Consider the following 12,532-nt stretch of genomic DNA (forward strand, 5'->3'; position numbering starts at 1 on the left):
CAACAAAAGGCGGAAGTGACGCGTCGTGAATTGTTACCGCATTGAGCGGCTGCAAGTCGTGAACTAGGCGCAAGGATTTTCCATCTTTCTTTACTACGCAAAACCAGTGCGAGCGATACGCGGCCGTTGATGGTTCATATACTGACGAGATCTTCTCCTTGATGATGCGCACTACTTCATCTAAGGTGGCTGGCGGGATCAGAATATTGCGCTGAGACCATGGCGTGTGCGGAACCGTAGGAATCTTGTATGGCGGGAAGTAGGTCTCATTGAGGCGCCCGCGCTCTGAGGCATCCCATGTGAATGCGAGTTCGTGTACGCGCACGAGCCAGCGCACTAACTTGAGTTCTTCTGGCCATAGCCAATTTGCTGGGTCAAGGTCTAGTTTATCTGCGCGCGCCTGGCGCGAACTCTGGGGGATGGGTGGGTAAGTCGGGTAATCCTGCTAACGGATCATCTGGCAATTGGCGCACTACCCTATACTCTGCGGGCATAGTGGTAGGTACCATGCGTACTTTCTTCGCGACTGGTTTATAGACCAGCGCATGAAGTACAGGATCATAATAATAAAAGGAATTAAAGGCGTCGATAGTCGCCTTATCTATAACGGTCTGCGTGGATGTTAGATGCACATAACGCGCTGAATACTGCGGGATAGAAGATGAAGGAAATTGATGCGTAGAGACTAAAGGCGATGCGTTGTTGCTCCTTAAGAGCGAAGAATGGGACACGCTATCCGCGCGCGCTATGCGCGGCGCATTAGGCGTGATGCGAGAATGCGAAACTTGATGCGATAAGGAAAATACTTGGGAAGACGAATGCTTATGGGCTTCTCCCCACGAATGCTGCAGATCATCGATACTTAAAAACCCTGTTCCTCCTTCTTGAGCGTGTGCGAGTGCGCATGACTTGCGCACTTCACGTCTCTTGCGAGCTGTCGCTTGACCCAAGGTAGGGTTGGAATGTGCAATTCTTTGCGCGCGTTAGGATCAGTCAGTATGAGATCCTGCTCTCCATCAGGCAGATCAAATGTGCGACACGAGGTAAGCTTAAAGAATGGGCGCCCTAGTAAAACTTCAAAGGTCGCGCGCTCGATGACCTGGACTTGGAAGTATAAGGGTCCTGCGCCAAAATCAAGCGGGACGTTCTCTATGACTCCTAGTGTCGCATCGCGTGACGTGTTCACTGATTCCATATTGAGGCTATGGTCCGACCTGAGCGGTATGCCGAGCTCTTTCCATACTTCCCTTGGCATGACTACTACTTCCGCGCCTTGATCTAAGATGCAGGTGAGAGTGCGCCCTTCCAATGTCTTAGCGCGAATACAGCGCAGGGGCGCGAAGTGATCCACGACGATTTTACCGTCGTCGCTTCGCATGCACACATCCTCGTATTGCTTTAGCCATTGGTCGGTCGCGGGATGCCCTGATAATTCGTGCACCGATACTGCGCCTACTGTGACACGCTTCTTGGTCGTAAGTTCGCGGAAGTGTTGGCGAACATCGGGAGATACAGCTAATAATTCCCTTACTGGGATATTGAGATTGGAATTGAGGAGGCCCTCGACAACGCGTTTGTCGGCCTCCTTGTCTTCAAGCGCGAATGCATAACGATATGATGGTGACTGTGCTGGTGCTTGGGTTGGTGTTGATGACGACGATGGTGGCAATGCTGAAGATTGGGATGGGGATGACGATGATGACGATACTGGCGTGGACGATGATGGTGTTGACGATGAGGGTGAGGCGCCCTTAGGAGGCGCCTTGGCGCTTGTTGGCGTGCTTATTGGCGCGCTTAACGGCGCTACTTTCCCTACCTCCTTTCCTTTACCTTTGTCAGACGAAGCTTGTATTTCGGGAGAGATTATCTCCTCCTCTACTGTGGCTTGCTTAGATGCAGGTCTCGGGCGCGCGTGCATTTCGCTGGGTATTTCTACACCGTCGAAGCGCACATTTTTACCTTTGGCATTGCGCTTCTGGTCGCGCCTTGCAGCTACATAGGCTATCGCTTCAGTCATGAGATCCACCGTCTCGTCGTCCTCATCGAGTTCCGTTTGCGTGACTGTGTGCACAAACGCAGATGAGCCTACTTCAATTACCGCGTCGATCTCGTCAGACGCGCGATAGAATAGTCCCGCTGTCGCGCCTGTACTGGTGGTCGTATCCGGTGTCGCGCGACTTGCGTGATGTCGATCTAGTCATTCCTTGAGTAATCCTCGGCCTGGAATCCAGTCGCCATTTGGCAAGACAAGCTTGTGCATCTCTTCGCTAACCTTACATTTACCCGCATCAATATACCTTTGTTTCTCCGCGCAACGAGGGTAGTAATGTTCGAGACTGCCGCAAAAGGCGCAGTCATTGAACATTGGCGCTTCGCACTTATATTCGCGCTTGGTTACTGTACCTTGCGCGGGTGATTGCGCTGATGTGGTAGCTGTGACTAAGTTAGTGAATGACGTTGCCATAGGCGCGCTAGGCGTCGCGCTAGCTGCAGGCGCATTTGCAGGCAGAACGAAATGTCCAGCTGTAAAGACGTCCATGAACGGGTATGGATCCTGCGGGTAGTGATCAGGAAATTTGATCATGAGGCGTGTGCGTATTAGCACCTGAGTATCCTTGGGAATCCCTTCCATGAATATGCGATCGCGCTCGGCTTTACCAATGCGATCTTCTGCCAATAGCAGTTGCATGACCTTCTTGAATGCGCGAAGGTAGTTGCTTAACTCCTGGTACGAGGGCATCGTCTTGTTCGCGTATTCGCGCGCGATGGCTTGTAGATCCGAAAGCGCGTAGCGCCTTTTGCCATCCCATCCGGGATACATTACCTTGACTTCTTTCATGAACGCGTTGTAATCGCTTACTTGCGCCTCCGGCATTCCACCCCATAATTCTCGGTCATCACGCTCAAGGTAGCAGATGATACCCTTAATGCGATCGAGACCTTGTAGACCTATGTCGTCAGTGAGCTGCTCGTATAGGTCGATAAAGTCGGCGAGGTTGTTGGTTGTGCCATCAAATTTAGGCGCGTCCGTTGTTCCACGGACAGGCATTCTGGTTCTTACTGTGGACATGACGGGCGGTTGGGAAATTGCAGGCGTGGGGATCTTGTGACTGACAGGTGCTTGGCGTGCGTATGTGAAAGGAAGGTTTTATATAATGGTACCGCCTGGAATTGAAAATGGCACGCGCGGTGTTTCTAAGGCTTCTTGCTTGATCTTAGGTATTCCCGTTGTAGGAAGCGTGTTCTCGCACGCGGGGACTACTGGCACGTTAAGTGGAGTGTCGCTAGAGTCGTCAAGCTCGGTCAGCGCGCTTAGCGCTGACAGATTAGAAGTATTAAAAGGAGGTTGATTGGGCGTGTGGAGGAATGCTCCGGGAAGTTGGCTCCTTGGGTTATCTATTGCTTCGAAGCCGTCTGACGACTCTTCCTTGACGGATTCTTCAGGCGAGGGCGTGACTGGCGATATCAGTTGTCTAGGCGCGCGCGCGAAGAGCGCTGGATCTGGTTGCGGAGGTTCTGATATATTGCGCGAGCGACCACGCGTGTGTTGAATGAATAAGGGTCCTGGTATAATGGATTCTACCGCTCTGTCGAATGCGGCGATGGCTTCTTCTCTGGCTATGCGGCGACTGTTGGGTCTGAGGCGCCGACCTTCTATCTCAGAAGTGTCCCTCGCGGTGGGCTCCAGTTGTAGATGAGGAATCTTGACTAGATGTGAAAACACTTAAAACAAAAGGGTGCTCAACAGCAAGACCGGGATATGAGACAACAACTCGACCCAAGGGACAACTACTGAGAGAAGTTCCTCGAAATAAAGTGGAGGGAAACTCTATGAGCTAGGCGGGCGCTAACAGGCGCAAGAAGATAACGCGCGCGAAGGCTTGTGTACGCGAGGCAAAGGCGTGCGAGATGCGCGCGTGAGCGGGAGGTTCGAGAATGCGCACGCGCGAAGCGAAGGCGCGCCTTGAGCGTTAAGGGAAAGGTCCTATTGAGGAGTGAATGCCCAGATGGATGATTGACAGGAGAATAAGATCTTATAACAAGTGAGGAGGTGATCTATACACTTTCCAGTACACAAAGATAAGGGGAAAGTAAGTCCCAGAACCAAAGGAAACCCTTCTGTATTTAAGAATGGAGATGGCGCGCTTCCGAGCACGCTCCCGAACCGAGTAACCATATCAACTCTAATTATAACTAAGTTTAAATAAACTTTCTATAAGTAGCGCAGATGTCGGACCGAAGATTTTATTAGTTCAATGGATAAGATAGAAATAATGCACCAGCGAATCAGTAAGGACATGGGACGGATGGACAGACGATAGCGTGAAGACCTATGAGGAGGCGCGCGAAGCGCGCATATAGCGCATGCGTAGGTAAGGCGCGCCTAAGTGCGCGCGAGTTCGGATAAGGCGCGCGCGAGACTGGTACTTAGGAGTAGAGCTGTAACATATAGGAATGTATGGGTAAAGGCCGTATATTCGGCATTGAGACGCGCGAGTCTCTACAGCAGCCATTTTTGCACTCATCAGTGCAAACTGGCCACCATCTGTGGCACTTTGGATCAATGTAGTCCCAGCTGGTGCAATTATATTTATGGGGTTATATCTCGCCGCCTTTTGTACATGCCTATATGCTTGTACGCTAATTTTTTTAATGCAATTCATATAGCTATCATCACCAGCCTCATCAACCAATACAAACTCGAACACCTCATCTATGTGGGGCCTGGTAGTTTAAATGTACGTAATTTTAAATTCTTGTTATGGTAATGTTTAACGTAAGATTGATGCAGACTCTCAACACAAATGGCCAATTGCTCCTTTTTTTTTGCAACAGTCTATTACCTACCTATGTTGTTGGCTCTCTTGTGCACTCCTCCTGGTCAGCTTTTACGCTGGTGTATGGTATTCATCTCCAGAATCACTTTCCTGGGAGTTAGCATCTACGATATGCATGGGTGTCACTACTCTACTATTCATAGTATTTCATTTCACCTCGCTTCTATAACCTCCTGCTTTTTGTTCACTCTACTGGGTTTCCGCATCTTCTCATCTTGTCCCAACTCCCCCAAGTAGCATCAGCAATAATTTACTTTAGCTCTTTCAGGCGGCCGCTCGTCCGCACCCTTTCAACTCACATGCCAATGTTTTAGTTCATTCCTACATCTTGAACCGCATGAAGGACATCGTTTCCTCCTACAACCATGTCTCCCTGAATTTCGACCTTTCTTCAAATGCGTCTTGGGCTTCAGGACTCCTCTCCATGAACTCTTACGCAGTATATTACGATTCTGGCAATGTATTGCTCCAGGTCGAGGAGAGTGACAAGGAGTATCAAGAGTCAGGCGGGCTTTTTCTCAGTGCACACTGGGACTCTGTCAGTACCGCTCCTGGTGCCACAGATAATGGTATGGGCGTGGTGACGCTGTTGAGCATGGTGAAGTACTTTGCAGGGAATAGGCCCAGCCGGACGGTGGTGTTCAACATCCATAATGGCGAAGAGGACGGCTTGAATGGAACGCATGTGTATGCTGTAATTTTGCCTTTTGCCTTTGCTTTGCACTCACTCATCTCACTGCCAGTTTCATAGAGCATCCGTGGGTCAATACACTGATACCTTCTAGAACCTTGAAGGTGCTGCGGCAAGAGGGTGAACGGTTTAATCAAACTGTACTGTATGACTTTACTGACTGAAATTTTGAAGACGGCCACTACTTTTCCGAACGACTTCTCGCGCTCCTCTGGCGTCCTGGAGCACTTCTCGTCCCCATGCAAACATCATCACTGGCGATGCATTTTCACGTGGTGTTATCCGGGGCCAGGTGAAATTGACGCGGCCCTGCCGCGCCTGCCGCGGTCGTGACGCGCCTGTGATGCGGCACTGACGCGGCATATGTGACGCAGCACTGTAACAAATTCCCATGTACAAATCATGTTTACACAACTTCATATCGCATTCCAAACACTTTGAATCATCATTAAGGATCAACATATGAGTGTCTGCCTGCGTACAGGCTCTATAGTGCTGTATTCACCTCTCACCAAATTTACAGTGCTTGTCCTCTGCATTCATACTACTAGTATGCATCTTGCGCGTCAGTCCTATATTGTTGCATTACCTCTAATTCGTTCATCTATGTTGGTTTTCAGATGCAGTGTCAAATGTTGTCTCACTGCGTCAAGCTTCGACCTCACCCTGCCAAGTTTGATCCACTCTCCATACCCTGCACCAACACGTCGAGCCCCTACCATGGCATGTCAGAAGCCTCGTTTAGGCTGCATCAAGCACTACTCACACCACAACAAGTTCTCCCAAATATCTTCACAGTCTCTGTACTAATATCAACATCCACACTCTATGCCACATCAAGGCCTACTACAGTGCCGCGTCAACCATAGCACATACTGCATCAGCTGCCACGTCACATGCGCATCAGTGCCACGTCAAGCAAGTTGTGCCGCGTCAAACCTCCTCCATGCCGCGTCAAACCTCGTCACTGCCGCGTCACAAGTAGCAGATGCCGCGTCAAACCTCACCACCTCAACTGTCACACTGTCCGTATAACTTAGGTATAACTACTTGGAATGCGGTGGTTCTCCTTGGTGCCATCCTTGCATGGGTGGAAGACATGGCTGGTGCTCGGGGATATGAAGATGAGGAAGAAATTGGAAGGCAAAGGCATCAGGTGCGAGGTGTGCACTATGATGCCATGGACACTGCCGAGAACGGCCACCATGACTTTGAGAACGGCGACCAGCGCGTAGGCGTCATTGAGGAAACTGAGCCGACAGAGATTACACCTCTCATCGCTCAGCATGGCCAACCCACACCATCAGGTGAAGAGCAGAGCGCTAGATTGCCCAGCTTTTAGTTGTTCCGCTGCCCGTTATCCTGATGTCTCATATCGCGTCATTTTGCTCCTTGCGATGAATCAGACGCTCACAGATGGAGCCAGTCCTTCTGGTGGTGAGTGCCCAATGGATTTCGTGTTGCATTGGTCTAGTGAACTGACGTGCCGTGCAGTTTATGCAGTGGTCTCGATGCTGGCATTACTCATCGTCCTTCCCCTTGCACCATTCAGTATGAACATGCATCGCTGGCTGAATGGTATTATTCTCATCATCTTCATCCTACGCGACCCACACTGTGTGGCCTTTGTGTCATTTGCGCATCGGCCCCGTGCAGCAGGTAGTGCCTTCTACGACTACACTTCTCCATATGGCGCAGTCAGACAAGAAGACCGTATCAACCTTCGAGAAAGTATGTTTGGAGAGTACGACTTTCCGAACGTCCAGCCGAAAGGTGGAAAGGTGAAGACTCCCGTTGAAATTGCACAAAATGAAGTAAAGAAGGGCATCTTTGAGGACCTAACCTCGAGACTAGGTCTTTCCTCCCTGTTGGATCTACCTTTTAATAGCTTCATCAAATGGCCAGATGTGTCGAGCACGCATCGTGAAGGCTATTTTGTCTGAACCAGAGCTCCTCGTACCTGACAAATCTTTAAGTGAGTGATTGAACTTAAATATGATGAGCATGAAGTATGATGGCTGTACCTTGTCCAGTCCGCCTTGATATCAATACTCGCCCAATGTTGCTGAATGTCCTTCAGTCACTGCACGGGTCTCTCAGTCCACGCATCATCATGGGTCTCAGGATCCAGGACCCTGTTCTTGACTGGATCTCGCACATTGCTCTAGTGATGGGCGAAACTATCCTGACAGGTGTCAAATATGAAATCATGTCCAAGGATGCGGAACATCACGCAAACGCAAAGGAAGCTGAGCATAAAATGGCAAGCACCACTCAGTCATATCTGCAGTCTGGCCTTGGTCATGGAAAGCCAGTAGTTGACATGAAGAACGTAAACGTATCATACAGCCCACGCAAGGTAACTATTATTCACTGTTTCCGTGTCAATAACAATGTTTCGATCCAGGTGCTCAAAAATATCAATTGGACCATCTGCGCTGGCACCTTCTGGCGCGAATGGTGCATCAACATTTGCATGAAACCGATGCTTTAGGATTTTGATCCGCTATTACAGGTTCCGGGAAAACTACACTTTCGCTTCTGACTGGCGACCATCCCCAGTCTTACACTCAGTGAGGTGATTCTATTCTGGAGTTGTTCTATCAGCCTCAGCACTGTTTATGCCAGGGCCCAGGGACTCGCATCAGAAAAGGTGCGACACCTCCAACCTCCATGTTGAACAACTGCAGGTGAGCATCCCCAAAATCCTCCGGAACAGCACACCATAGGAAAACAAACGGGTATCCATATCCAGCATGCAACTTCGAGGTAGACGATTAACCGGATGAACCAAACACCGGACGTCAGGCCAGCGATCATGAGTGGTGGGAAATGCAATCTGTCAGTGGGCTACGCAGAGGGACTGAGGCACATACTACAGTGACCTATCTCCGTATAATACGAGGGAACGGACGTGCATAATATCCCGTATGATACGGGCCAGCGGACCATGGGCCCATGATAAAAATATTCTCGACTATGACAGATGGGCCGGGAGGCAAATTATTCCTGATGGAGGCGGGTGGGCCCATGCAGGGAATATATAGAGTAGATGAGTGGGCCGATGTAAATGAATATTAGGTAGACGGGTGGGCCGAGGTAGCTGGATATTATGCAGATGGGTGTATTAAGGTAGATGTGTATGAGATAGATGGGTAGGTACTTGTTATCACATTCACGGGTGGGCCCAGACACATATTAAATTAGATGGGTGGGCCGAGGGTATTATAAAATATTGTATTATACGGGTGGGCCCAGACGCATATTAATTAGACCGGTGGGCCGAGGGTGTTGTATGGGATGTTGTATTAGACCGGTGGGCCGAGGGTGGTATACAATATAGATGGGTGGGCCCATGTGTATCATAATTGTAGACATGATGGAGCTGAGGTAGTTGTACATCAACCAAATCAGAGGAGGTAATAAATCAAAGTTACCAAGTTCCCGGAGCATCAGGTGATCTCCTGACATGGCAGTGCGAAGCTTGTGTTGCCCAACGAGACGCCAAGTTCCGGCCACCAGAATTTGAGTCAACTGTACCGAGTTCCGAGTTCCAGGACCCGGAACTCACCACATAAGTTGGTTAATACTTTTTGATGGTGCACAGGTTGTCTTGCAGAATGTGGAATCCGGGGTGCGAAGCTTGTGTTGCCCTACGAGAAGCCAAGTTCCGACCACCAGAATTGGAGTCAACTGTACCGAGTTCCGAGTTCCGAGTTCCGGGACCCGGAACTCAACACATAATTTAGTTAATACTTTCCGTGTTAAATGGCCAACCGAAGTTCAGATGTTTCTAAAGAGAGCAGCAGGTGCTCTCTTGACATGGCCTCTGATGGTGCTTAGGTTGTCTTGCAGAATATGGAATCCGCGGTGCGAAGCTTGTGTTGCCCTACGAGAAGCCAAGTTCTGACCACCAAAATGTGAGTCAACTGTACTCAGAGGAGGTAATAAATCAAAGTTACCGAGTTCCCGGAGCAGCAGGTGATCTCCTGACATGGCTGTGCGAAGCTTGTGTTGCCCTACGAGACTCCAAATTCCGACCACCCAAATATGGGTCAACTGTACCGACCTCCGAGTTCCGGGACCCGGGAGTCGACAAATGAATATCTGATGACCAGCGAGTCAACCTTACTCAGAGGAGGTAATAAATCACAGTTACCGAGTTCCAGGAGCAGCAGGTGATCTCCTGATATGGCAGTACGAAGCTTGTGTTGCCCTATGAGACGCCAAATTCCGACCACTCAAATATGGGTCAACCGTACCGACTTCCGAGTACCGGGACCCGGGAGTCGACAAATGAATATCTGATGACCAGCACACTTCCAATCAGGTAGTATTTCATTGAGCAATGGATAATAATACATCTTTGACAGCAGCCAAAATTATCCATCGCTCCCTTATCTGATCCTCTCTATCTCCACCCCCTATAACACCAAAGTCCGGACATCCAGCATTCAGCGTCTGATTTCCCAAGATTAACATCCAGCATGAACGGTTCTTCCCCTTCCCCTCCTGATAGCATAAACATCTAGCGCACTTGGGCCCTGACTGTGACTTATGAAGCAGGGGAATATACCGAACAGAAATTCAAGGCAGAGAAGACTGGAGGAGGCCCAGTCATACCTTCCCCCAACCTAGACACTGATCTGGTGATGGCGTGCGATCGCTTGGCTGATGTACTCATAAAGGCATCTAAAAATCCCAGTGGGTCTTCCTGCAGATTTGGAAAATTCTATTTATCATTCAAATTCCTGCATGACAGTTCAGATGCAGATGGATATTGCAAGATATAGCAAATTGATCTCCCCGAAGGACACCGGGCATAATGAACATAAAGAGGCGAGGTTGCTTGAGAGGTGTCCTCCTGGCCATGAAGGCAAAAGGTTGGTCGATGAACCTGCAATAATTCTTGATGCATCCGGTGCCATCATTGCATGGTATCTCCCAGACGCCCTGACAGACACCACCCAGGTGTGTAATATACATTGTTACTCGATGGATATCGAATATTAATGGAACCTACAGAAGGAAATCAGGGAGGCCACCTATTTGCTCTCTCCAAGCCTCGAAAAAAGTGTAAGGGCTGATGGCAATTGGCGAACTAATCAAAGGTTGTTCAACCGGGGCTCGGAAGATGTTGGAGCAACTCCCGGATGCATCAATCTATCTCCGGCATGGTTTCAACAGGGACACGAGGTAGGATCTGATGAGATGGTGATTCCGGCAGTCATACTTACCAATCCCAAAGAATGTGTCCGATCCGGAGGTATCTGCATCATTGAAGGGACCTTCCTGCGAGAATATCCTCAAAGCCATTGCAAGGCCAGCAGCCATCGCGTCCGCGGCACTCAGAGTCATGCATCCTGAGCAGTACTGGGCAGGGTTGAGAACCTTGTCAAACCTTGGAAATATAGCAGTAAGCAAGGATCTGCCACAGATGCCGGAGGCCCTGCAGTACTGGGCATCCGTGTTTAACACCCTCTCCATCATTTCCAATCGGGAAACCCCCCATCATCGAGACCACATGTCCATTGCTGAATGCTTCGACATTCTCACCACCGTGGGGGACTATTCTAATGCTCGGATGACAATGCCAAACCTTCAGCTGGAGTTCAAGTACAATTCCGGCTGTATGATTGCGTTTTCCGGAAAGATTGTGAGACATGGAGTGTATGATGTGGAAGGGGATCGGATTGCTTGGGCATGGTATATGAGGGATGCTGTTCATATTTATGCTGGTGTTCCATCATGTGGATGGGCTAGTGTGGATGGTCCATACAGCTTGTGAAAGATCAAACAAAGAGCAAGCATTGTGACCTATATACATTCCAACAAATGAATACCATGTACCAATTGTGATCCGGACCTCAATACTCAATTTTGAGCATTTCCCAAGTGATATGTGGGACTAAATAATTTGGATGCAAGCCTCGGTATTCAATAATTGGAACTCGGGACTTGACATATGGGAGTCCTGAGTGCCGGGGTACTTAGTCCCGACACCCGGACCTCAGCAAGTGATATTTGAGACTGGGGGAAGATGTATAAATACGCTCGAATTAACATTTGTTATTGCCATACACATTTAACAAAACCCTGAACCCCGACATTGTGGACTCCGGACTCAACACTGTTCTGAATACCGAGTTCCGGACGCCCAGGTCCCGAGTCCCGAATTTCGGAGGTCGGGGCTCGGAGACCCGGAGCTCGGCAACTGTGTTGGGTGTCAGGGTATCCAGACCATTGGAGATAGCATATGTCAGTATTTTGCGTTTCATGGTTTATGTTGGGTGAATATGGAATTGGGGATCAGGGACTCGGTATTCAGAACAGTGTCAAGTCCCAGGTCACGAGCTCCGAGTCCCGAGTACCGAACCCCGAGTCCCAAGTCCCGAATTTCGGAGGTCGGGGCTCGGAGACCCGGAGCTCGGCAACTGTGTTGGGTGTCAGGGTATCCAGACCATTGGAGATAGCATGTGTGAGTATTTTGCGTTTCATGGTTTATGTTGGGTGAATATGGAATTGGGGATCAGGGACTCGGTATTCAGAACAGTGTCAAGTCCCAGGTCACGACCTCCGAGTCCCGAGTGCCGAACCCCGAGTCCCGAGTCCCGAATTTCGGAGGTCGGGGTTCGGTGACCCGGAGCTCGGCAACTGCTGGGTGTGGGTTTCGGGACTCGGGACTCAGAGCTCATGACCTGGGACTCAACACTGTTCTGAATACCGAGTCCCTGATCCCCAATTCCATATTCACCCAACATAAACCATGAAACGCAAAATACTCACACATGCTATCTCCAATGGTCTGGATACCCTGACACCCAACACAGTTGCTGAGCTCCGGGTCTCCGAGCCCCGACCTCCGAAATTCGGGACTCGGGACTCGGGGTTCGGTACTTGGGACTCGGAGCTCGTGACCTGGGACTTGACACTGTTCTGAATACCGAGTCCCTGATCCCCAATTCCATATTCACCCAACATAAACCATGAAACGCAAATACTG

General features: G+C 49.7%; 2 protein-coding genes across 2 annotated transcripts; both read left to right on the top strand.

Moving 5' to 3' along the window:
• Positions 1 to 5,115: 5,115 nt before the first annotated feature.
• Positions 5,116 to 5,577, top strand: F5891DRAFT_892023 (uncharacterized protein; the record flags this gene model as incomplete). The annotated part of the gene is made up of 1 exon (XM_041373307.1): positions 5,116 to 5,577. A coding segment is annotated over one exon (462 nt), but the record flags the coding sequence as incomplete, so codon positions are not given.
• Positions 5,578 to 6,628: 1,051 nt separating this feature from the next.
• On the top strand, positions 6,629 to 8,258 carry F5891DRAFT_1217222 (uncharacterized protein; the record flags this gene model as incomplete). Its single annotated transcript, XM_041369334.1, has 9 exons — positions 6,629 to 6,836; positions 6,946 to 6,966; positions 7,024 to 7,383; positions 7,418 to 7,504; positions 7,563 to 7,888; positions 7,937 to 7,989; positions 8,045 to 8,107; positions 8,137 to 8,182; positions 8,220 to 8,258. The coding sequence occupies 9 exons, from the start codon at positions 6,629 to 6,631 to the stop codon at positions 8,256 to 8,258; spliced, it is 1,203 nt and encodes a 400-aa protein (XP_041217207.1).
• Positions 8,259 to 12,532: the final 4,274 nt, after the last annotated feature.

This window comes from Suillus fuscotomentosus (assembly GCF_016647785.1).
Source record: "Suillus fuscotomentosus strain FC203 chromosome Unknown F5891scaffold_177, whole genome shotgun sequence".
In the NCBI taxonomy this organism is placed as follows: Eukaryota; Fungi; Basidiomycota; class Agaricomycetes; order Boletales; family Suillaceae; genus Suillus; species Suillus fuscotomentosus.